This window comes from Sminthopsis crassicaudata, chromosome 4 (assembly GCF_048593235.1).
Source record: "Sminthopsis crassicaudata isolate SCR6 chromosome 4, ASM4859323v1, whole genome shotgun sequence".
NCBI lineage: Eukaryota > Metazoa > Chordata > Mammalia > Dasyuromorphia > Dasyuridae > Sminthopsis > Sminthopsis crassicaudata.
This window is the reverse complement of record NC_133620.1, coordinates 27,313,451-27,335,625: the sequence shown is the minus strand read 5'-3', so window position 1 is coordinate 27,335,625 and position 22,175 is coordinate 27,313,451. Positions and strand designations below refer to the sequence as shown.

At 45.2% G+C, this 22,175-nt stretch overlaps 1 protein-coding gene across 1 annotated transcript; it reads right to left on the bottom strand.

Moving 5' to 3' along the window:
• Nucleotides 1-6,573: 6,573 nt before the first annotated feature.
• PDZK1IP1 (PDZK1 interacting protein 1) lies at nt 6,574-18,279 on the bottom strand. The gene is made up of 4 exons (XM_074266017.1): nt 17,762-18,279; nt 11,113-11,224; nt 8,352-8,447; nt 6,574-7,058 (listed from the first exon to the last, which is right to left on the bottom strand). The coding sequence occupies exons 1-4, from the start codon at nt 17,826-17,828 to the stop codon at nt 6,980-6,982; spliced, it is 354 nt and encodes a 117-aa protein (XP_074122118.1). The 5' UTR covers nt 17,829-18,279; the 3' UTR covers nt 6,574-6,979.
• Nucleotides 18,280-22,175: the final 3,896 nt, after the last annotated feature.

Below are 22,175 nucleotides of genomic sequence, written 5' to 3'. Positions count from 1 at the left end.
GAGATAGGTGCTATCCCCATTTTACAGATGAGGAAACAGAGAAACCCAGTCTGAGAAAGATAGAATGACAATTTGTTAAAGTTTGACAGGGTCAAATAGCCAGTAAGTATGTGAGGCTAAGAATGCTTGTAGGGATGGTGTAAAGAGGCAGATTTGTGATTAAGGTAAGGAAAACCTTCCTAGCAATCAAAGCTCTTCCCAAGTGGAATGAGGAGAGATCCCTAGAGAGGTAGGGAGCCCCCATTCTCCCAGCCCATCTTCAGGCAGGTCTTCAGGCAGAGGCTGGAGGATTCTTGTTTGGGTGAGAGTTTGACAAGACTCCTTCCAGATGCCCTTCTGCCCCTGAGAGGCCATGATGTCTAGATAGAGAGTGCAACTGTTGGTAGGGTTACCAAGATGAACTCTGCTTCAATTAGAGAAGGCTCCAAGGCATCAAGGAAAATGAAACAGAACAATGAACCAGTCTTTCTCATTATCCGTATACCATAATTATCATACAGTTTGGGAAAGACTTCAGAATCCAGAACCTAGAGTATCCCAGAGTTGGGAAAGTGTAGAGGGCCACAGAGAGTGGGGAACCCTGGGCGAGGTATAAAGTCCAGTGAAAGGAACCCTGCTGACATGCCTGGTTTAGCTCCCCATGCCCCCTAAGGGCGTCTCAGCATTCCTGAGAAGTCAGGGGCAGGACAACCTGCATTGTCCTTGAAGCAGTTATACTAAAGTGGCAAGGAAACATCTGCACACAATAGCAAGTTGTTTATGTGGTTCTGCATGCACAGGATCTTATAGTTATGAAAGTATTATGTAAGCTTAGGGTATATAAGGCTGAGGATTTTTTTAATGAACAGACTCCTATTTGACCATTCTTGTGTGTTCTGTCTCATCCCTCATCACCCATGATCAGGACTCAGGCCAGTATCGAAGTCCTCCCATGAGCAGTTTCGGATGGGAGAGATTTTAAAAAGCACAGAATGTCGGAGATGGGAGGTACCTTAGAACAGAGAATGTCAGACCTGGAAGAAAGAGAGAATGTAGAACCACAGAGTGCACAAGTTGAGAAACACCTGTCTAGAACATAAAACAAGGAGCATTAGACCTGATGGGACCCTGACTGTCATCTCATTCAATCTATACCTGTATGAGAATTCCCTCCAGGACATCCTCAATAAATGGCCAGCCAGGCTTTTTGGAGCCCCTCCAGTAAGGGAGAGGTCACAACCACACCTGATAGCCTATTGCATTGATACTTAAGCAAGGGATAGGGACCCCCCTGGTGAAGAAAGGGGATTCCCCAGTAAGGACATGCCTTTCGCCAATTGGCAACTACCTGTCTTACCAAATGAGGCAAGAAAAAGCTTTTACACTGGTGGGAAAGAGGAGAAGGGAAGGAGAGTGAACAAACCTTACTCTCATCAGAGTTGCCTCAAAAAGAAGTAAAATACAAACTCAATATGAATATAGAAATCTATCTTACCCTGCAGGAAAGTAGGAGGGAAAGGGGATACAGAAAGGGGAGGGTTTTAGAAAAGAGGCATCTTGGAGGAGGGAGTGGTCAATAGCAAAACCCTTCTGAGAGAATGGTTAGGGTGAAAGGGGAGAGGGAATAGAATAAATAGGGGGGAATAGAGCCAGCAACAGTAATTGGGAAAAAGAATTTTGAAGCAAGTTTCTCTGTTGAAAGCCTCATTTCTCAGATATATAGGAAACTGAGTAAAATTTATATTTAAAAAAGAGCCATTCCCCAATTGATAAATAAATGACTAAAAGATATGAACTATGCCCAAAGAGCTATAAAATCATGTATATTGTTTGACCTAACAATGCCAACTACTAGGAATAAATCCAAAAAGAGATTTTTAAAAATGGAAAATGAAGTGTATGCACAAAAGTATTTATAGCAGCTTTTTTCTCAGGGCAAAGAATTGGAAATTAAAGGGATTTCTATCAATTTGGGAATAGTTGAGTAAACTGTGGTAAGTGATTATGTTGGAATATTATTTGTTCTATATGAAAGGATGAGCAGGATGCTCTCAGAAAAGCCTGGAAAGTCCTCCATGAATTCAAGCAAAATGAAACATAACTCAAACAAAGTAATAGCAATGTTGTCGGATGATCACCTGTGAATGGCTTTGCTGTTCTCAGCAATACAATGATCTGTGACTACTCTGAAGGACTTATGATGAAAAATACTATCCATACCCAGGGAAAGAATTGTTTATATCTGATTGAAACACACTCTTTTTTCTTTTACTTAATTTGTCTTTAGGAAATTTTTTGAGGGGGAGAGATCTATGTTTTCTTTCACAACATGACTTTTATGGAAATGTTTTGTATAACTTTTTATGGACCTTCTTAATGGGGAAGAGGTGGGAAGGAAGAAAGAGTTTTAAAAAACAAATGTAAAAAGTTATGTGAAACTGGGGAAAATAAATATTAAATACAGAGTTTCCTGAGGGAATTCTACATAGCCAATATTTATCAGAGGTGAGACTGGAACCCTTGCTCTTCCCAATTCAAGACTACCTCTCTAGGTACTGGACAATGCTGCCTATACACACACACACACACACACACACACACACACACACACACACACACACACACATTTCCCATAGTACTTCACTTCTCTCTGATATCCTAACCATGTAATATTGTATATCAGAGTTATCTATTTAAGCCCAGAATTAAAGGCCTTCCATACAGAAGGCTCTAAATAAATGTTTGCTGAATGATCACCCACATGCCCCAAAGAATTGCACCTTTTCTCTTAGAAATTTTAGACTCCACCCAGTCCTATGAGATTAGGATTACAGGTATTAGTATCTCCATTTTGTGGGTAAGAAAACTGAGATGTGTAGAATAAAGTCATCCAACCAGTGAATGTCTGTGCCTTGGACACCTGATCTAAGAAAACCAAGCCTCAGACAGGGGAATGGCAAATATGCTACCTAAGAATACACAAGTGGCAAGATATTGAAACCCAGGCCTTCTTACACCCAGCACAGAGCTCTTTTTGCAAGAATCCCTTCTGCAAAACCATCCTACCTATGATGTTTCTGCCTTTGCTTGTCTGTGTCTACCTGGGTGTTTTCTTGTGCTTTCATGTTTGTCTCTCTGTCTCTCACTCTCTATCTTCCTGTCTCTGTCTGTCTCTGTCATTCTTCTCCTTCCTTCTTTTCCAACCTTGTGCCTTCCTCCTTTCACAAACTGACATTCATAGGTCACTCTCTAAATCATAACATAGACAGCTAAGACACCCAGTACATCCCTGGGAGTCACCCTCCATCTTCTCTTCCAATTCCAATTTCCCCAGTTTTACAAAGGGCTCTATTGATTCTTATGTTTGTTGAAATTTGCTGGGTCTGCACTGAAGATTTCCAGGAGAGATTAAAAAAAGGGTTCATGGCCTGAGGTGCAGGGTTATGGGCCAGGAACAGAGGAGTCTGGAGTCCAGTCCCTGCCAGAGGCAAAGCTGGCTTTTTGTTCCCCAGCTCCACTCATAAACAGCCCTCAATCCAGTTGACTTCCAGGGGAAATCATTAATGAAGAATCATGAGAGACTGAGCAGGAGGAAAAGGACTAGTTCACCAGACACAACCTGAGATTTATAGGTAACTGAGCAGCTGAGGCTTTAGACTTTGGTGCTTCAGGAAAAATGCTGAGTGGATAAAATGGTCATGGAGTTAAAAGACTGGCCCTGGTATTCTCTGGCCCATATGACCTTTACAGGGGCTCAGGACAAGGTCATTCCTTATTTTCCCAAAGAAGGATTCCCCCCAACTCCTTTCTCTCCAGTTTAATCGTAAAACCACAGAATCGCCAAGGTGAAAAGGACTTTACACAGAATGGCAGCACTGAATAGAGAACAAAAAATGCAATGTGGGTGAGTGAGAAACCTAGAATAATGTCAGAAAAAAAGAGAGTCTTGGGAACAAAGAACAGAGAATGTCAGAGTAGGAAGGGATTTAGTACATAGAGTATCAGAGCTGGGAGGGTCCTTGGAACAGAGGATAGAAAAGATCAAAGCTAGGAAGGACCTTAGAACTTAGAACACAGAATGTCAGAGCTGGGAGAGTTCTTAGAACAGAGAACAGAGAACATCAATCAGAGATAGGAAGAACCTTAGAACACTGAGTATTATATCAGAGCTGAGAGGAATCTAGAACACAGAATGTTACAGCAAGGTGGTACGGTTAAATTAGGAAAACTGGACAGAGATGAGAAGCAATTTTCATCAAGGTTCCAGAGTCCATACCAACTGATTTTCCCACTATACCACTCATAGAATATATGAGATATATGAAATGAGCCCTGAATCTGGGGTCAGGAGACCTGAGTTCAGATCCTATGTCACACAACTGAGTCATCAATGGTAGAACCACCAGTTGACAGTGTCAAACAAAGTGCTCCTGAGCCTGCAGGCTTGCCAGCTCGTATCTGGGGGTTGGGCTTCCCAGACAACTCATTCTCCTTCAGTTCAACCCACTGCCTTTTCAGGTTAAGGAAGATACCCTCTACCTTGCCTACTTGACTAGGACCATATAGGACCATATAACTCTAATTTACCAGTAGTATATTTCCCAAAGTGGCCCCTTCCCTCTATCCTTTCAGAGCCCTCATTAAATACCCCAGTAAGCTCTCTCCCCCCCTTCAATGTCCACACATTGAGATATCCTTTACTTCCAGATCTCACATTATAATAGCAGCAAAGCATTGTTTGAGCGTTATTATCTCATTTGATCATGTGATAATCAAGCAAGTTCAAAATCACTAGGCAGTGTATTTCCCGATAAGCAAATTAGAAATTAAATTTGAAAACAAGAGATGAGGGGAAATCACCTTTGTTCATGTCTGATATTTTTTAGTCAGGAGTGTGGGGCGGGAGTGGGGAGACTGGCTTTTTCTAAAAGGTGGCTTCTTTTTCTTTTCATCCCATCCCCACCCCCAGCCCTCTTCCAAGGTCAAGATCAAAGGAAGTTTGGGGGAATCTAGGCAGCCTAGTCAGCAGGTCAGCTCCTTCTCTCAAGTCTCAGCTCACTGGTCCTAAGGGTTATGGGACAAAGCAAAGCCAAGAGCCTCAAGTTCCTTGTTTGTAATATGGCTTTGATGTCTACCTCATAGTGATATGATTTGATTCCTTTAATGATGGTAAAGCAGTTTTTAACTAGGAATTTGAACTTAAAATTATCTAGGAATAACATCTCTTTGAATGATATTGATTATTGCCAATTGGAGAATCCACCTGTGAAGAGTAAATCTCATTCTCAAAAACAAATTTTGAAGATTTGAGGAGGAGGAATTCTGGAGGTCATTGCAGATGTGAAGGGAACTCAGCAACATGAGTTTGTGTGTGTGTGTGTGTGTGTGTGTGTGTGTGTGTGTGTGTGTGTTAAAACACAGGTTTGTTCAACTGTTTGGACATGTATACATATATTGTATTTAATTTGTACTTTAATATATTTAACATGTATTGGTTACCCTGCCATGGGAGAGGGGGAAGGAGGGGAAAAATTAGAACAAAAGGTTTGGCCATTGTCAATGATGTAAAATTACCCATGCATATAACTGGTAAATAAAAACTATTATAATAAAAAAAAAAAAAACAATACAGGTTTGTTGACACTCAGAGACAAAGAAAGAAAACAAAACTAAAGGAAAGAGAAGGAAGAACAAAATCCCTCCTTAGGCAATAGTGGGGTAAAGGAGGCAAAAATTCAGGAGCTAGTTAAATTACTAGAGCCTCAAATCTAGACCTCCATCTTTAGGATCATGGTTTTAGAACTGGAAAGAAGTTTGGAGATCATTTAGCCCAGCCCTCTTACTTTCTAAGTAGGAGACTAAGATCCAGAGAATAAATGACTTGCTCAGAATCCCTCAGCTAGTTACTCTCTAACATGGAATTCCAATTCAGGCTTTTATATCCCCAAAGCCACCATCTTTCACAGAATAAAAGATCTACTTGCTATAGTTCTAGGTGACAGGAAGCTAAAAGAAATCATAAATGTATTGGACACCAGAGAATATTCCAAAATAGAGTATACAAGCCAGAACAGTGGGCCAAATGTATTCAATTGAAAAATAAAGTTTTATACTTGGAATAAAAAAAAATCAACTTTCTATGTGCAAAGTTGGGGAAGCCAGGCTAGAAAGAGCATATGATGAGAACAGGGGAACTTTATGGATTCTATTTTCAGTATGAGTTAGTAGTACAATGGAACATCCCAACCCTACTCCATTGATATAATCTTAGAAACAGGAAGACCCCTATTCAAGATATTGGACTGAGGCCTTAGGGAGCCCTCCCACCTTTGGGAGACTGGAAGTTGGTGAGGATTAGGAGCTGACTATCATTTTTTGAGTTGGTGAATCAGCTCCATCTTTCTACTCATTAGTTGATGCTACTAAAAGTCAAGAGAATAGATGCAATGACCTCTGAGATGCTCTTGGATCTCAGGCTCCAGATCAAATATTTCAAGATTCCCTTATGATTTGCCTATGTACAACAAAAAGGAGGTGAGTGGGGGGAGAAAAAAGTGAGAGTAGGCAGAGAAGAATATCCCTCAAAGCCATTGATGACAAGTACAAAAGGTCTTTATTTCACAGAAATAAAAGTCATTTCAAAGGAAGGGACATTATGATTAGGATCAAATTGAATCTCACTTGATCAAAGCTCAGCACTGCAGAGACCAAAGTCCTGGAAGGATCCCAGACCAGTTCCAGATATTCCCAGCTCCAGATTGACCCCTAACCCAGTCCTCACCTGAGCCCGGGTCCTGGCCCCTAACTGAGCCCTGACAAAGGAGATGGGTGAGAGGACGTGAATGGTTTACAGGAAGGTGACTCATGATTATAGAGGAAGCACAAAAACTATGCTATACGTGAGAAGGGAGAAGTAGCGATCTCTTGTAAGAAGAGCCTGGGAGCTTTCAGAGATGGTGAAGTCTGCCCAGGAGGAAGGTGGGGAGATGGGCTGGGAAGGTCACATGGGTGTGCTGCGGACTCCTGGGATATCTTCCATGACGTTCTCATTCTCATAGGCATTTTTGTGCTCACTGGACCTGAAAGGACAAAGACCAAAAAGCTATTTACATCCCTTCTTTCCAGGGACACTGCCTCCAGTCATTGCTGCTGCCCCTCCACCCTGGCACTGCAGGCTGACTCACCAAATGGCAGAGTTGAAAGTGGACCTTGGAAAACATTCTGCCCCAGCCAAATCCCTCATTTGACAGCAGGAGAAACTGAGGCCCATAGAGGGAAAAGAATTTGCTCAAGATCACATAGTCTCAAAGGAAGAAATCAGTTGGTCTCCGATCTATTGACTCTCAAGCCAGGGTCATCCCTCCTCTCACCTCTACCTCCCTCTGTCTAGCCCCCTTCCAGGTCTCAGATATCAAACAAAGTTATTTTCCTGATTTTTCTTTTTTTGTTTATTAATACAATTGGGTAGGGGTATAGATAAGAAATAGAAATACAAATAGAAATAGAAATAGAAAATAGAAATAGAAAATAGAAAACAAATAATAATAAAGAAATTAAAAGTAAACAAGAAATAATTTTATATAATAAAATAAATTATAATTTCATATAATAAAATAAATTACAAAAATATTTATAAATAAAAAAGAATCTAAATAAATAATAAAAAGCAAAACCAATAAGTAATAAAAACCCAAATCATAACAAATAATAAAACAAAAAGATTACAAGTAAAAGCAGCATGATATTGTCAAATCTGTTTCATTTCTGAAGCTAAAGTCCAGTCTGTTTGTTTGAGCATGTGCCCTGGGAATGTCCTCTCACTAAGCTTCTCATCCCCACACATACAAGACTCCCTCTCTGGCACTGAGCTTCCATCTCCTCCCTGATGTTTCACCGCCTTACTAAAATGCATTCTCCCTCACAATAAATGCTTCTCCCCTCAGCCTCCATCCCTTCATCTGAGCCTCTGTTCTTCTCAACACGTTCCTCCCTGATTCAATTGGGTGGTACAGTAGATACAAGGCTAGAATTGGGAGACCCAAATTCTAATCTGAAAACCTAATTAAATGGCCATCCCTACTCCTGAGACCACAAAGTGGCCCGGGTCTTTGGCATTCTGTAGGTGCTTTTAGAGAGCCCAAGTCCCTGTAAAAAGAAAACTGGGTCTTCTGGGATTGATGTGTCTTTATAAAAAGTATTTGCTCCCTGCCTTGCCCAGGAAATGTCTGTCCATTGATGTTTTCTTCAAAGACCCTGAAGGTCCATGTCACAATCTGGATCAGTGTCAAGGGTAGGGCCAGAACCAGGATCGCAGCTGTGGTCAGCGACAAGGTAATGATCAGATTCAGAGTGGGAACCTCAGGTGGACTTACCTGAAGTTCAAAGCCATCGGGGAATACTTTCCATCCACTCCTGCCAAATGTTCTTCTGATTTGCCTCCAACTGACATGACCATGGTCACAGGCTCCCTGTCAGAAGAATGCCCCCCAGCAAAGATCAGCAGACATCAGTCTAAATCACTCCCGCCACATCAGGGCCTGCAAATACTGTCCCAACTTTCAGGGTCTAGAATTGTGTCTGGGGATCCCACTGTGGGAGGCTCTTTGCAGAACAGATGCTGAACCCACCCTGGAGGCAAAGTGAGGATTGGATGGGGAAGAAAGGAATTCTAAAGAGTATTGAAAAGTGGGAATGATCATGTGTATGTGTGTGTGTGTGTGTGTATGAGTGTGTGAAAGTGTGTATGTATATGTACCTGTGTGTGTCTCTATATCTATATGTGTATATCTGTGCGTGTCATGTCAGTATATCTATGTCTCTGTGTGTATCTGTATATGTTTGTGTGTGCATCTGTGTGTGTTGCAAAATTATACTCATTGTGAGTTTTCAGGGTAAAAGATGAGGTCCTGAGAACCAAACAGAAGAATTACAGGCTTGAGGGAACCTTAGAGCCCATTTAGTCCAACCTTCCCAATTTGTCGAGGAGAAAACTCAGGCCAGGTGGCTTATTCGAGATAGTAAGTAGCAGAGAGAGGATTTCTCTAAGCAGCTTCCCATTATCAGTAACAGCACCAAGAATGAATAGGGTTCATCCAGCCAAGATCTCAAAGGACAGTGGGAAAAGCTTTGCCCTTTTGAAGACTTTGGATGATGGGATGAGGCTCCAAAAAGTGTGAGTGTGAAGAACAGCAAGAAGGAAGGTCTGGCTAGATTGCAGAGTGCAGAAAGGTTAGCAGGAAGGACTTTGAAGGTCACGTGGAGGAATTTGTATTTTATGCTAGGGAGATGCTGAAGTTTATTGAGTAGGGAAGTGACATGGTCAGATCTGCATTTAAAGAAGTCTCTTTAGCTGTGTGATCCTGGGCAAGTCACTTAGCCCCAAGTGCTTCAGAAAAAAAGAAAGAAAGAAAGAAAGAAATCATGTGGATGATGGATGGGAATGGATGAAAGATCCTTGAGGCAGTGAGATCAAGTAAGAGTCTATTGCAAAAATCCAGGACAGGGAGATGAGGTCATGAAACAAGGTAGTTAATGTTTGAATGGAGAGAAAGAATCAAATTTCAGAAATGTTATGGATGTAGACACAGGCAAGATCTGACATCTGATTGAATGGGTGAGCTGAGAGAGTCTGAGGTGGGTTTCCCGAGATCCTGCCAAATACCCCTATAACTCAATTGTGTTCCCAGCCCAAGCTTCTCACTGGGACCATGAGGGATAAGGTTCTTCTGGGAGAATTTACTCAAAACTAAACCATTTCCAGAGCTTTAAACATGGAAGGAAATGTTTCCTTCTGAGGAAAAGATGAGAAAATAAGTAGGAGGGGAATGCAGAAGGAGAAAGAGGATGAAGAACAAGAACAAGAAGAACAAGAAGAACAATAAAAAGAAGAAGAAGAAGAAGAAGAAGAAGAAGAAGAAGAAGAAGAAGAAGAAGAAGAAGAAGAAGAAGAAGAAGAAGAAGAAGAAGAAGAAAAGAAGAAGAAGAAGGAAGAAGAAGAAGAAAAAGAAGAAGAAGAAGAAGATGGAAGAAGAAGAAGAAAAAGAAGATGGAAGAAGAAGAAAAAAAGAAGAAGACAGAAGAAGAAGAAGAAGAAGAAGAAGACAGAAGAAGAAGAAGAAGAAGAAGAAGAAGAAGAAGAAGAAGAAGAAGAAGAAGAAGAAGAAGAAGAAGGAAGAAGAAAAAGAAGAAGGAAGAAGGAAGAAGAAGAGGAAGAAGAAAGAAGAGGAAGAAGAAAGAAGAAGAAGAAAGAAGAAGAAGAAGAAGAAGAAGAAGAAGAAGAAGAAGAAGAAGAAGAAGAAGAAGAAGAAGAAAAAGAAGAAGAAGAAGAAGGAGGAGGAGGAGGAGAAAAAGAAGAAGAAGAAGGAGGAGGAGGAGGAGGAGGAGGAAGAGGAGGAGGAGGAGGAGGAGGAGGAGAAAAGAGATATCTGGAGAGAAAGGAGAAAAATAAAAAAGAAGGAATATAAGGAAGTAGGAAGAAAGTCAAGAAGTTTAGGAGGAAGGAGAGAAAGGACAAAGAAACATGTGAGAAAGAGGAAGAGGGAAAGGGAGAAGCAGAAAGTAAGGAGGAGGAAAGGGAGGATATTAAAAAAAGTGGGAGCGGGCAGGGAGGGTAGAGTCTTTCCTCTCTTCAGATTCCCAAGCAGTAATTGGGCCATCAAACCTTCCTGCTGCACCACTTGGGGCCCAACCTAACTCAGACCTCACTGTCCCGCCTGCTCCCCTGTTTGGCTGAATATATTAGACTAGCAGCACTGCAGGAAAGGCAGAGTGCTTCAGAGGCCCATCCCATGGAGAGGGACGCAACAACAATGAAAGTATTGGCCCTCTCCAATAACAATAATATTGTACACAACAATTTTTCAAACACATTTCAACTATTCTTTCCTGAAATTCTGGCAAACTCTTGTGAGGTAACCAAGACAGTTTTATTTCCATTTTACAACTTAGGAAACTGAGGCTCAGAGGAGGAAGTGATGTGTGCAAATCAATCCCACACCTGAATAAGAACCTGGGCCCCATGACACTCAACAACAGAGAGACACTAGAGTTTATTGAGCTTCTGCTGACTCCCCCAGACCACACTGCCCCTTGAGACCGAAGAGAGGGACGAAAGAGAAGTACCCATGGTGTCACTTACGGATTCTCCTGCACCAGAAGTGATTAACAGCAAAAGCTATGGCCACAAGGGCCAGGAACACAGCCACAGCGATCAAGCCCTGCATCCATGGCTCCAAAGTCCCCAGACCTAGGGGGAAGAAAGAAAGAGAAAGAGAGACCACAAGCTTCAGTATACCAAAGAACTCTACAGACTTAAACAAAGAAAGGGCTGAATCTAAGAAAAAGGTGAATGTAATATCTTACAATTAGGTTCAAAACAAATTTTCACAAATTAGTACATGACAAAAAGGCAAAGTTAGAGAGCAGTTCATCTGAAGATCTGAGGGTCTTGATGGACTGCAAGCTGAAGATGAGTTAACAGTATGATATAGCAGCAGTCAATAATTAACATTGCCAAGTGCTGCATTAAGTACATACAAAGCTTCTCAAGGAATTGACAGTCTAATGAGGGAGACAATGTACAAACAACTATATACAAATTCGTTCTATCCCAAATAATTTGTAAGTAAACAAAAGTAAAACACTGGAATTAAGACCAATTAGGAAAGAGTTTCTGTAGAAGGTAGGATGTTAGTTGAGACCTGAAGGAAGGCAATGAAGCTAGGGGGTCAGAGAATTTCAGTCAACAGTCAGTGAAAATCCCTGAAGTCAGGAAATGGAGTGTTTTATTTGAAGAACGGTAAGGATATCTATGTCACTAGATCACAGAGTGGAGGGGAAATGAAAGGTGTAAGAAGGTTGGGTGGGGGGCAGATTCTGCAGGATTCTGAATGTCAGAGGATTTTATGATTTTGGGTCCTATATGAGAGTTTATTGAGGAGGAAGGTAACACGATCAGGTCTGTGCCATAGGAAGATCTATTTGACATTAGTCAGGAATGGCTCGATGCAGTAGATAAAGCAGCAGCCCTGGAGGCAGAAAGACCTGAGTTCAAATTTGATATCAGACACTAGATACTTACTAGCTGAGTGACCCTGGGCACATCACCAAACCCCAAATGCTTCATTAAAAAATTATATCAACCAAAAAAGCTAATGAAATGTTAGGCTGTCTTAAGAAAGGTATCTAAGATGCAGGAGGCGATAGTCCCATGGTTCTCTCTCCTGGTCAGACCACTTTGGAAACCCTGTTTTGAGGTCATATGTTAGTACATTTTAATATCCGGAGAACAAATGGTCACGATAAAGTCTTGAGATGATGCTCATGTGAAATTAACTGAAGCAAATATTGGGATCTTTTGTGAAGAAGAAAGAAGAACAAATGAAAGCTATCTTCAAGTATCCAAGGGCGGTCATGTGGAAGGGGGATCAACCTCGTTCTGCTTGGGCCCAGGGGGCAGAACTAGGAACAAGTAGAAGTTACTGAGGGGTGAACTGAAGCTGAAGAACAGGAAGAACGTTCCAGTGATTAGAGCTCTTCTAAAGTGGAATGGGCTAGTTTCTTGGGGGACCCATTTGAAACTTGGAGAAGGCTGAAATTCAGTGGGGTTGGGTCTCAGAATCATGAGATAGAGAAATGGAGACATCAACTCCTAGACCAGGATAGTCTTCTTAATTTTAATGGATTAATTACCAAAACAGGGACTCAGGGAGAATATGAGGGCTCAACGGAGGGAGTATAGCTCAGGAAGAAGTTGAGAAATCAGTGAGAAGAAGGAAGGTTTAGTGAGAGGGACAAGTAGTCGATTGTTGTGATGGGAATTCGGTGAAGGGATTATAGGCTCAAAGACCTGGGAGGGTTCAGTGAGTGCAATTGGATATCAATAAGGAGAAGGGGGCTCAGTGAAGGGGAATGGGGGCTCAGGGAAGGAATATGGGGGCTCATTGAGAGAAATGGGGATCAGTGAGGAGATTGGAGGCTTCAGTGACAGAGATGGGGAATCATTTAAGTAGGAGGATTTAAGGAAGAAATTCAGGTTTAGGGGAAGATAAGCGCTCCATGAGCAATGAGCACTCAGGGTCAGTGAGTGGGATATTTTCGCTGGGTAAGGGGATGAATAAGTGCCTGGGAATCTCAGCACCTCAGCCTCTCTTCAAGTGGGACATAGCCTGAGCCATGGTTTTCCTTCCCCACTCCTAACTGGAAATCGAGCCTCTTGAGCCAATAAGCTTCACAGCTGGAAGTTGGGCTTGGCCCTGCCCCTTAGGGAAGAAGCAAGTTGGGTCCAAACCCTCTTGTGTTGGCACACACTGTCTGGAAAATCCTGTTCCAGAGGAAGGAGTTTCTCCACAGAGAGGCTGATGGCTCCATGCCCTGGGAAAGTCTAAGGAAAGGCCCGAAGGAGCAGACAGTGCAGGGGTGTCCTCTAGGCCTTTGGGGTGACCCCAGTATGTGTGTGGAGAGGCTTCTGAAGATTTCTTTCACCGCTCCATCCCTACCAAGGTCTCCTATAACTCCACCCATCCCCACTATCTGCTATCAACTCCAGTCAGGTGAACTAGCATTTATTAATCACCTTCTGTATGCCAGGTATTGAACCAAGGGAAACAAAGAAGTCTCTGTTCTCAGGGCGCTCCTAGTCTAAGTGAGGAGATAACAACCAAATAGCTCTGTATAAACAAGACAAAATAGACTGAGGATAATCAAGGGAAGGAAACATTAGAAGCCAGAAAAATTGGGAAAGGCTCTCTCTAAAAAGCAAGGTTTTAGTGGGAATCTGAAGGAGCCAAGAGAAAGAAATAAGGACGAGAATTCCAGGCATGGAGCACAGCCAGCGGGAAGGCCTGAAGTCTGGCTATGGAATGGCTTGTGAGAGGAACAGCCAGGAGGCCGATGTTCCTGGATCAGAGAGGATGTGGAGGGGAAGGAGGGGTATGAAAACAGCCAAACTATGAAAGACTTTAAACCCTGCTCCCCGCTCCCCCAAAAAAAAACTTCAGAGAAAAAAGCCACTTTCCTCTACCCTTTGCCAATATTCTATTTTTTTCATGTCCTCTATTTATCAGCCAAGTACTGCCTCCCTATGCCTCGCTTATATCTCCCCTCCAGCCCCAAACTGATCTTTCGGGCCAAGAAGAACACCGCTTTGGGAAGGTACAACAAGAAAAAGAGAAAAGGAGACCCTCAGAGGTCAGCTCACCTATTCCTGCCTTCAGATATTCCATGAACTCCCTCAGTCTCCGCTACAGCCCTCCTCCCTTACTCCCCCCCACTTCCCCTGTACCCTCTGACATGTACCAAAATACAGCTCCATCCATGAGCAGGACTAAGCCCCAGGAGATGAGTCATTACAATCCTCTCAGCCTTATTTTTCAGGTGAGAAAAGTGTAGCCCATCAGGCAGGTGGCTGACCTCTTTGGGTAATCAGTTACTTTTTATGTAGAGAGGGAGGAGAAAGACACCCTGCCTCCCCATTGGAAGCCTTTCCTGATCCAACCTAAGCCTTCCTGCTGGGCTACAGCTCTGCTTCCATTTTCCACTTTACATCGTGGGGCTTAGGGGAAAACGAGTGGAGGGAGGCAGCCCTGACCCCTGGGCCGACAGGACAATGAGTGCAGTGTTACTCTGGGCTAACCATCCTCACAGAACATCCCCAAGGCCAAAGTCACTGTGTTATCAGAGGCATTTGGACCAGAGCAACATTTGTTTCAACTCCGTTGTTTTCCTGCCAGAAACCTGCTGGGTGGAATGGGGCTAGGAAGCGTCCCTCACTGAAAAGTCAGGATTTTAAGGTCCTTTTTCTCCTGGACTGATTGGAAGCCTCCTGGCTTTCTCCCCCACCAGAAATCTTTTACTGCTCCTCCTTTGTCCAAGAAGTAGATAAGAAAAGGCTGGGATTGTCAACTCCCCAAACGATGCATGTTGTCACATTCTAGTAAAAAGAACGAACTTTGGCCTCGGCCCATGGCCCTGCTTCTGATCTTGGGAGGGCCCCTTTCCTTTTCCCCTCTAAAATCAGGGTAGGTAATCATCTCTGCCCTCCCATCAAGTGTCCTGACAATCAAATGACTTGACAGGTATAAACGGGTTTTGACAAAGTATTTTAAAACGTGAGAAAAGAAATAGAAGGAACACTTCAGAAGAGACCAAAAGACTGAGTTCTGAGCTAGCCTCTGACATCCACTTCCTGTGTCGCTTTGAACAGGCTATCTCAAGCCTGTCTCTAAAAGAAGAGAGGGAAAGAAAATTCCCTCAGAAGTTCCTGAAAGCTCGGAAATTTACTGGGCCTGTTCTACAGGCCCTCCTAGCAATAATTTCCATGTTCTGAGGTCATAAGGGTAGAGTTAAGAAGGACCCCACAGGCCAAGTGATCCATTTTACAGGTGAAGGAACTGAGGCTACAGAAAGTTAAGTGACTTCCAAGTGCTGCTTAAAAAAAAGATATAGGATTTTAATGCAAGTCCTCTGACTCCAGAGAGAAGTACAGTGAGTCTGGAGTCAAGAAGACTCAATCAAATCCAGCCTCAGATACTTAGTAACTGTGTGACCCTGGACAAAGCATTTCCCTCTGTCTGCTTCGGTTTCCTTTTCTATAGAGTGAGCTGGAGAAGGAAATGGCAACCCACTCAAGAAAGCCCAAGTGGGTCATGAAAAGTCAGACGTGACTGAAAAATGACTGAACAACCTCTGATCCCAAAGCCAGAGTCCTTTCCATCGTATCTGGATGCCTCCTCAAGGCATTTCCTGACTCAGAGATTCCCTAGTCCGTGTTCTTGGATCCTTCACTGCTCTGATAATACATGATCTCCCTCAAGTCTCCACCACAGCCCTCCTCCCTTACTCCCACTTCCCCTGTACCCTCTGACTTGTACCAAAAGTCCCACCGGCTCCATCCATGAAGCAGGACTAAGAGTCCTAGGAGAGAGGTCATTTCCCTCCTATCAGCCTCGTTTTTCAGTTGAGAAAAGTAAAACCTCAGGCTCCTTGAGCCATTTTCCAAAGACACACAAGCTAGCAGGGACACGGGGCCTCTGAATGCCAAAGCCCAGAGAACAATGGCTCTGAGTCCCATCCCCTCCCTCACGTCTCTCAGAAGGAAACCGAGGCCCAGAGAAAGAGCCCAATATCGCCCAACCATCTGGGGTACACAGTGGTCTCCCAATTTTCTTTTTTGGGGGAATTGCAAGATAATAGAGGTTATGACTTGCCTAGAGTCATACAGCTAATAAGTATTGAGGCTCTACTTGAACTCAATTCCACCATGGTTCTATCCTTTCTCCCAATTTTCCATCTAGTTCTTTTTGCCCTGATTCCAACCCACCCCAAAGTTAAACAACGGTGTCTGGATCCCTGAAGACAAGAAGACTCGATGCTGTTTCCTTTGGATAACATGACATCCTCCGTTCCCACTCCTTTCCTTCCCGAGTCCTTCCCCAGACTGTCCTAGAACTGACCATTTCACCAGGTCCTCCATTTATGAGCATCTACTGAGATAACACGCCAGTCACCCATTCTTGCTCCTCAGCTGGTACCTTCTGAGGCAAATTTGGATTCAGATGCTTAATTAACACCGTTAAGCCCATTTCATAGGTGGGAACACTGAGTCATCAAAAAGCTGAGGCTAGCTGCCAGAATGTCAGTTAGGACTATCCACAAGGGGAAGGGGCCCCCACCTCCATGGGACTTCTTTAAACGAGGGTTAAATGGCCCTTTGTGGGCTATATTCCTGTTCAGATATCGGTTGAACAGAAGCTGAGACCCCATCCAGCTCTGAGGATGTGATTATGTGGTCCAGGGACCCACCTCCCCCAGCCTGGAGGGGACACCTCTCCTCCGCGTCGTTGACTTGGAAACGAATGGCGGAGGGATGGTGTTGGGAGGGAGGGAAGTCCAGAGTCCTAAAGAAAACCCTCAGAGCCCTGTGTGAGCGAGCTATGTGCACCCCTTCTTTCTCTCCTGTGGTTTTTCTCCTGCTATTCTGAGTTTTCTCTGTCCATATGATTCACACAGCAATGGGTATTACCAATAAATAAACCCCAGGTGAAAGGCTTCCGGGACGGGAGGGAGCGTGGAGGAGAGAAGGGGGCAGGGAGGGGAGCCTTAGATTCGAGCAGAAGCACTGGCAGGGTCCCTAGAGCAGAGAGACTCAGAGAACATAGAGGATGCTGGGTACTCAGAGAACATAGAGGGTGCTGGGTACTCAGAGAACATAGAGAGTGCTGGGTACTCAGAGAACATAGAGGGTGCTGGGTACTCAGAGAACATAGAGAGTGCTGGGTACTCAGAGAACATAGAGGGTGCTGGGTACTCAGAGAACATAGAGAGTGCTGGGTACTCAGAGAACATAGAGGGTGCTGGGTACTCAGAGAACATAGAGGGTGCTGGGTACTCAGAGAACATAGAGGGTGCTGGGTAGGGACGGGAGAAATGACAGGTCAGAGAATGCATTTTCAGCATCTACTAAGTGCCCTCTCTGGGCAGAGCACCCTGCAAGATCCCGTCAGCCCTGGAGAAGAACACAAAATCACCTCATCTAACCCATCACGTATCTGTGGGGAAACTGAGGCCCAGGAAGGGAGAGTGAGGAGCCCAGATTCTCGGCGTGAGCCAGCAACGGGAACAGCGCTTCCCAGGTGCCCCGGCTCCTCGGCTGGTGTTCTCCCCTCCTACAAGGGGTATCTGTTCCAGGGCATTGGAATTGTTCACCTGGGGGTCCCGTCCATGAACCAGAGCCTGGCAGCCACCCCACTCTGCAGGCCACCCTCCAGCCCCCGCGCGAGGCTACCTTGCTGACAGGTGACGGGTTCCACGGTCATTAGCAGGCCCAGCAAGAGCAGCTCGGGGGTCTCCATGCCCGGAGTCCTTCTCGTCCTGGCAGACGGGGTTCCTGGCTCACCCTCCCCAGGCTCCTCGGAGACAGAAACTCCCGTGGGCTGGGCTCACAGGTGGAGGCCCCGAGGCCCGCCTCCCGTCTCAGACAATAAGACATGGGTCAGCGGCTCCTCCTGCCCCTCCCTCCTGCCTCTGGGCCCGCCCCTTCCCAACCACCCCTGGCACGGGGCCGGCCCGGAGAGTCCCCGAGAACTGCCCTGGGGGAGCTTCTGCCCCTGCTGCAGACCTCCGGGAGAAGAACAGGCAGCTCCTCCCGTGGCCTGGGGCAGAGGAAAGGCCGTTCCGGGGGGCCTCGGGACAGCGGCCCCCGTGGCCCCCGTCTCTCCCTCCCGGAGCTGCCCCGGCCTCCTGGGGCTCCGGGAAGCCCTGGCGCAGCCCCACCCCCGGACAGCTCCCTGGGGAGGCCGAGTTAGGCTGGCTGAGATCACCGATTGCAAAACGAGAGGCCTCTCCAGAAGAACTGGTTGTGTGTAATGAATGACAGAGCACCAGGAACTGGTACCGTGCCCATCCCTGCCCTAGAAGCAGGCGAGGGGTGCAGGGTTATGAAAACAGAGCCGGGGAGTCCTCCCGTCTCCAGGCTGGCCGGCTCGTCAGCACGACCCTCAGCCTGAGAGCCCCAGGGGGGAGGAAGCCCCAGGAGGAGCGAAAGGGAAGGAATTTTACAGAGGGACACCCAACACCGTGATAAGCACTCCACAAATAATCTTATTTGGTCCTACAACAGCCCGGAGGCAGGTGCTATGAATATCCCCATCTTATAGTGAAGGAAATGGAGGTAGAGTGTAAGGTCACATGACTTTAATTCAAGTCTTCCACACAATGGGGAGGGGGATAGAGTAGGTAACATTGGAGGATGAATGGAAGGGCATGGGAGTAAATGGCTGAGGTCAGCTACTTCCTCAGGGCTCTGAGCTTAAACTACCCTCAGCTTCCCACTGGCTTTGAAGCAGAAAGCTCCCCCTTCTGTCCCCTCCCATTCAGACCATGGGTGTTTGCTGAACATCTGGGACACTTTCCGTGGTCATCTTCAAGGGATTCCAAACAGTAGCAGTAGCTCATATTTCTGTAGCTATTCCAGCTGACAAAGTCCCTTCCTCACAACCAAGCAAAGGGAATGAGGAAAGGGATTATTGTTCCCATTTCACAGATGTGGAAACTGAGATTCATAGTAATAAAGTGACCCAGGGTCCCATAAAACTTTGGGTGTTGGAGGGACCTCAGATGTCAACTAGTCCAACCCAAACCTGAATGAGAAGCCCCCGGCACAAAATCTCCCAAACAGTCCTCTAGCCCTCGTGCAGGGGGACAGCCATTCCCATTTCGAACAGCTCTCATTCCGAGGAAGCTTCTGCTAGTCAGCCTCTTTCCAACAGTTTCCTAGCTCTCCTGGGTCTGTTTTCTGGGGGAAGTCAAGCAGAAAGTGGCTAATCCCTCTTCTAGTTTTTCAGACGCTTGAACTCAGTGAACCTTCTTTTCTCCAGGCCAAACTTGCCCAGTTCCTTCCACTCTGTCATGACCCCATCCTTGTTTTTTCCTGAGTGCTTTCCCACTCATCCGTCCACGCATGAAGACAGTGCTCCTGGTGTGATCTGACCGGGGCAGAGTACTGCGGTCTTAACAACCTGAATACTCTGTCACCTGACTCTGGTCCCAGTGATCACCTTCATATGGCTCCTCAACAGCATCTTTAGGACAAGTTGTTCATGCTTTGCCTTCTCCTCACCTTGACTGTCTCCTGGCACCCTCTTCCCACCACCTCCCCAAACTCTCCCCCTTCCTCCAGGGCCCTTGTCCAGCTCCTCAGGGAGATCTGCACCGCTCCCTTCCTCCTCCAACCTCCCTGCCATAACCCACACCCAACCATTTGACTATATCCTCAATATATAGACTGAATCTCCAGTCCTGGGTGTTAGCCTCCTAAACCAGATTGGAAACTCCCAAAGGGCAAGGTCCAGGACTCCTCCTCATGTCCCAGTGAGTCTCTGAGAGCCCATTATGATCTCTGAATGTCCCCTAGTCCTGCCCTCAAAGAGCCCCCCTTGGGGAGAGAAGAAAAGAAGGGAGATCCTTCCATGGTATCAATCTTTTTCTAAACAACTCATGAGAATAGCCAAGTTGTTGATGACTTCAATTACTTTTCTAAAGAACTGGGGCAGGGACAGCTACCCTTGCCTCTACCTCCCCAAGTTATGCTTGGATTCTGAATCCAAGGGCCCTTGCTCCCTCCCTATAAAAAGACTCTCCCCCAACCCCAACTTGGGAAAGCAAAGGGAGGGATGAAGAAGGCCATGGAAGCTGGACTAGTTCCTCAAACACAAAAAAACCCTTCTTAAGCCGGTCCTGGCAGAAAAGATTGATTTCTCAGAAGTACCCGCTCAACACTGAAAAGGAATGCTGCCCACACCCACACCCAGGGGATGGCTGATCCTTTGGGATCCCCAGAGGGAGGGCCTGGCCCAGGTGTTCAGACATGGGGATCAGAGGGGATCAACTGAGTCAGTGGAGGCCCAGAGCACAAAGGTGCTGATGATTCAAACACGTCTGGACCAACAAGGGCCAGGCTTGGAAGGGGGAAATTTAGGAAACTGGTAAAATTGAGAGCTGGTAGTGACCAGAAACAAGGACCCAGGGAAAGGAAATAATGTGCCCAAGACCACACAAGCAAAGGGCCAAGCCGAACTTGAACCAGTTCTTTTCTATGGGACCATAGTGTCTCTCTCAAGAGGATTTTCTTTTGATATCTTAAATCCTGTCTCTTCCCTCTCCCGACTCTCCAGAGAGCCAGAGGCCATGGCTGCTGCTCAGGTAGGGTCCCAGTGCCTGCCTCTCCTCCTCCTGCAGTGGTCCCTGGGGAGTGCTTGGTCCCATCTCAGTTATCCTGCTCACTCTTCTCCACCATAGGCTGAACCAATTCCTTGGCCATCACGTGATGTTTTCCACCTTTCAGTTTCTGACCCATAGTCCCCCTCAGGCAGATGCCCCCATCCAACCACTCTCCCCCAGCATCCGAGGAAGGACGAAGGGGGAATAGGAGCAGCTCTGGAAGTGTCAGAAGGGGGATCTTGTGCAGCAGTCCCTGAACCATAGAAAGAGAGACTCTCAAGGCAAAAGACCAAAGGAACATCAGAAAAAAATGTCCCAATTCAAGGTCCTCCTATCCTATCCCCAGGATTAGGAGTCCTTAAAGAGTGGAGGAGAAGGAGAACAATCCATACAATAATATAATTTATACACTACAACAAATATAAAATGTATATAACAATCTGTACAATAGCAATACTGTAAAGACAACTGGGAAAGATTTAAGAACTCTGATGGAGATAATGACCAACCACGACTCCAAAGGATTCATAACAAAGCCGACTGCCCACCTCCAGAGAACTGATGGGCTCAGAAGACAGATGGAAGCATCATTTCCTTTCTTTTTTGGGACATGGCTAATGCAAGAATAGGTTTTGCTTGACTATACGTATTTGTAACAACTTTGCTTTTCTTGGTTTTTTTTTTTTTTTTCCAAATGAGTGAATGAGGGGAATGTGGGTGGGAGAGAATTCAGAACTGAAATAAAATAGAATTAAAAAACGAATCAGCTTGGGAAAAAAAAGTGAGGGAGAAGCCAGTGGTCCCCTGGGATCTGTCCCCCACACACATACATATACACCTGCTTAGCTGGGAGTCCTATCCAAGGAAATGAAACCTACCACCCCCAGTAATATTCAACCTCTGGTCATCCGGAGGATGGTGGGAGTGTGTCATCTGGGGGGCAAGAATGAGAAGCCAGGACATGGGACTGAAGGTCAGGTCATAGCTGCCTCCAATGCAGAGAAAATTGCCTCCCTCTCTACTTCTGCCCAGAACACAGCTGTGGGCACAGGAGCATAAATAAGGCCCAGAAGAACCAGATTTCCTCTTGTTCCCTGGGCTTCCTTTCAGCTCCTTTGGCTTCATGGACTGTAGGAGTCCTTGATCATGTGATTCTAGGACTAGAAAGCTGGTTTGGTTTCTTGCCAGGATTGAAGAGATGATCACAGCATTGTTGTAGCTTTTCAGTCATGAGAGACTCTTGGGTACTTCATTTGAGATTTTCTTGGTAAGGATACTGGAATGGTTTGCCATTACCTTCTCCAGGAAAACAAGGTAAAGTGACTTTCCCAGGTAATGTAGCTGCAAAATATAGAGAGAGCAGATGAAAGATAATCTCAAAAGGAAAAGTGCTAATGAAAGTGCTTTCAGAAAATGAAATTTCAAGTCGTATTTGAAGGAAGACAATGCCAGAGGGAAAGCATCCAAGCATGGGGAACAGT

Excerpts from the sequence above, each read along its gene's own strand:
- PDZK1IP1 (XM_074266017.1), bottom strand. The coding sequence starts at position 17,828 with ATGGAGACCCCCGAGCTGCTCTTGCTGGGCCTGCTAATGACCGTGGAA. Across the intron at positions 11,225-17,761 it reads ACCCGTCACCTGTCAGCAAG|GTCTGGGGACTTTGGAGCCA; the intron begins GTAGCCTCGCGC and ends TCTTCCCCCTAG. Across the intron at positions 8,448-11,112 it reads TGGTGCAGGAGAATCCGTAA|GGAGCCTGTGACCATGGTCA; the intron begins GTGACACCATGG and ends TTCTTCTGACAG.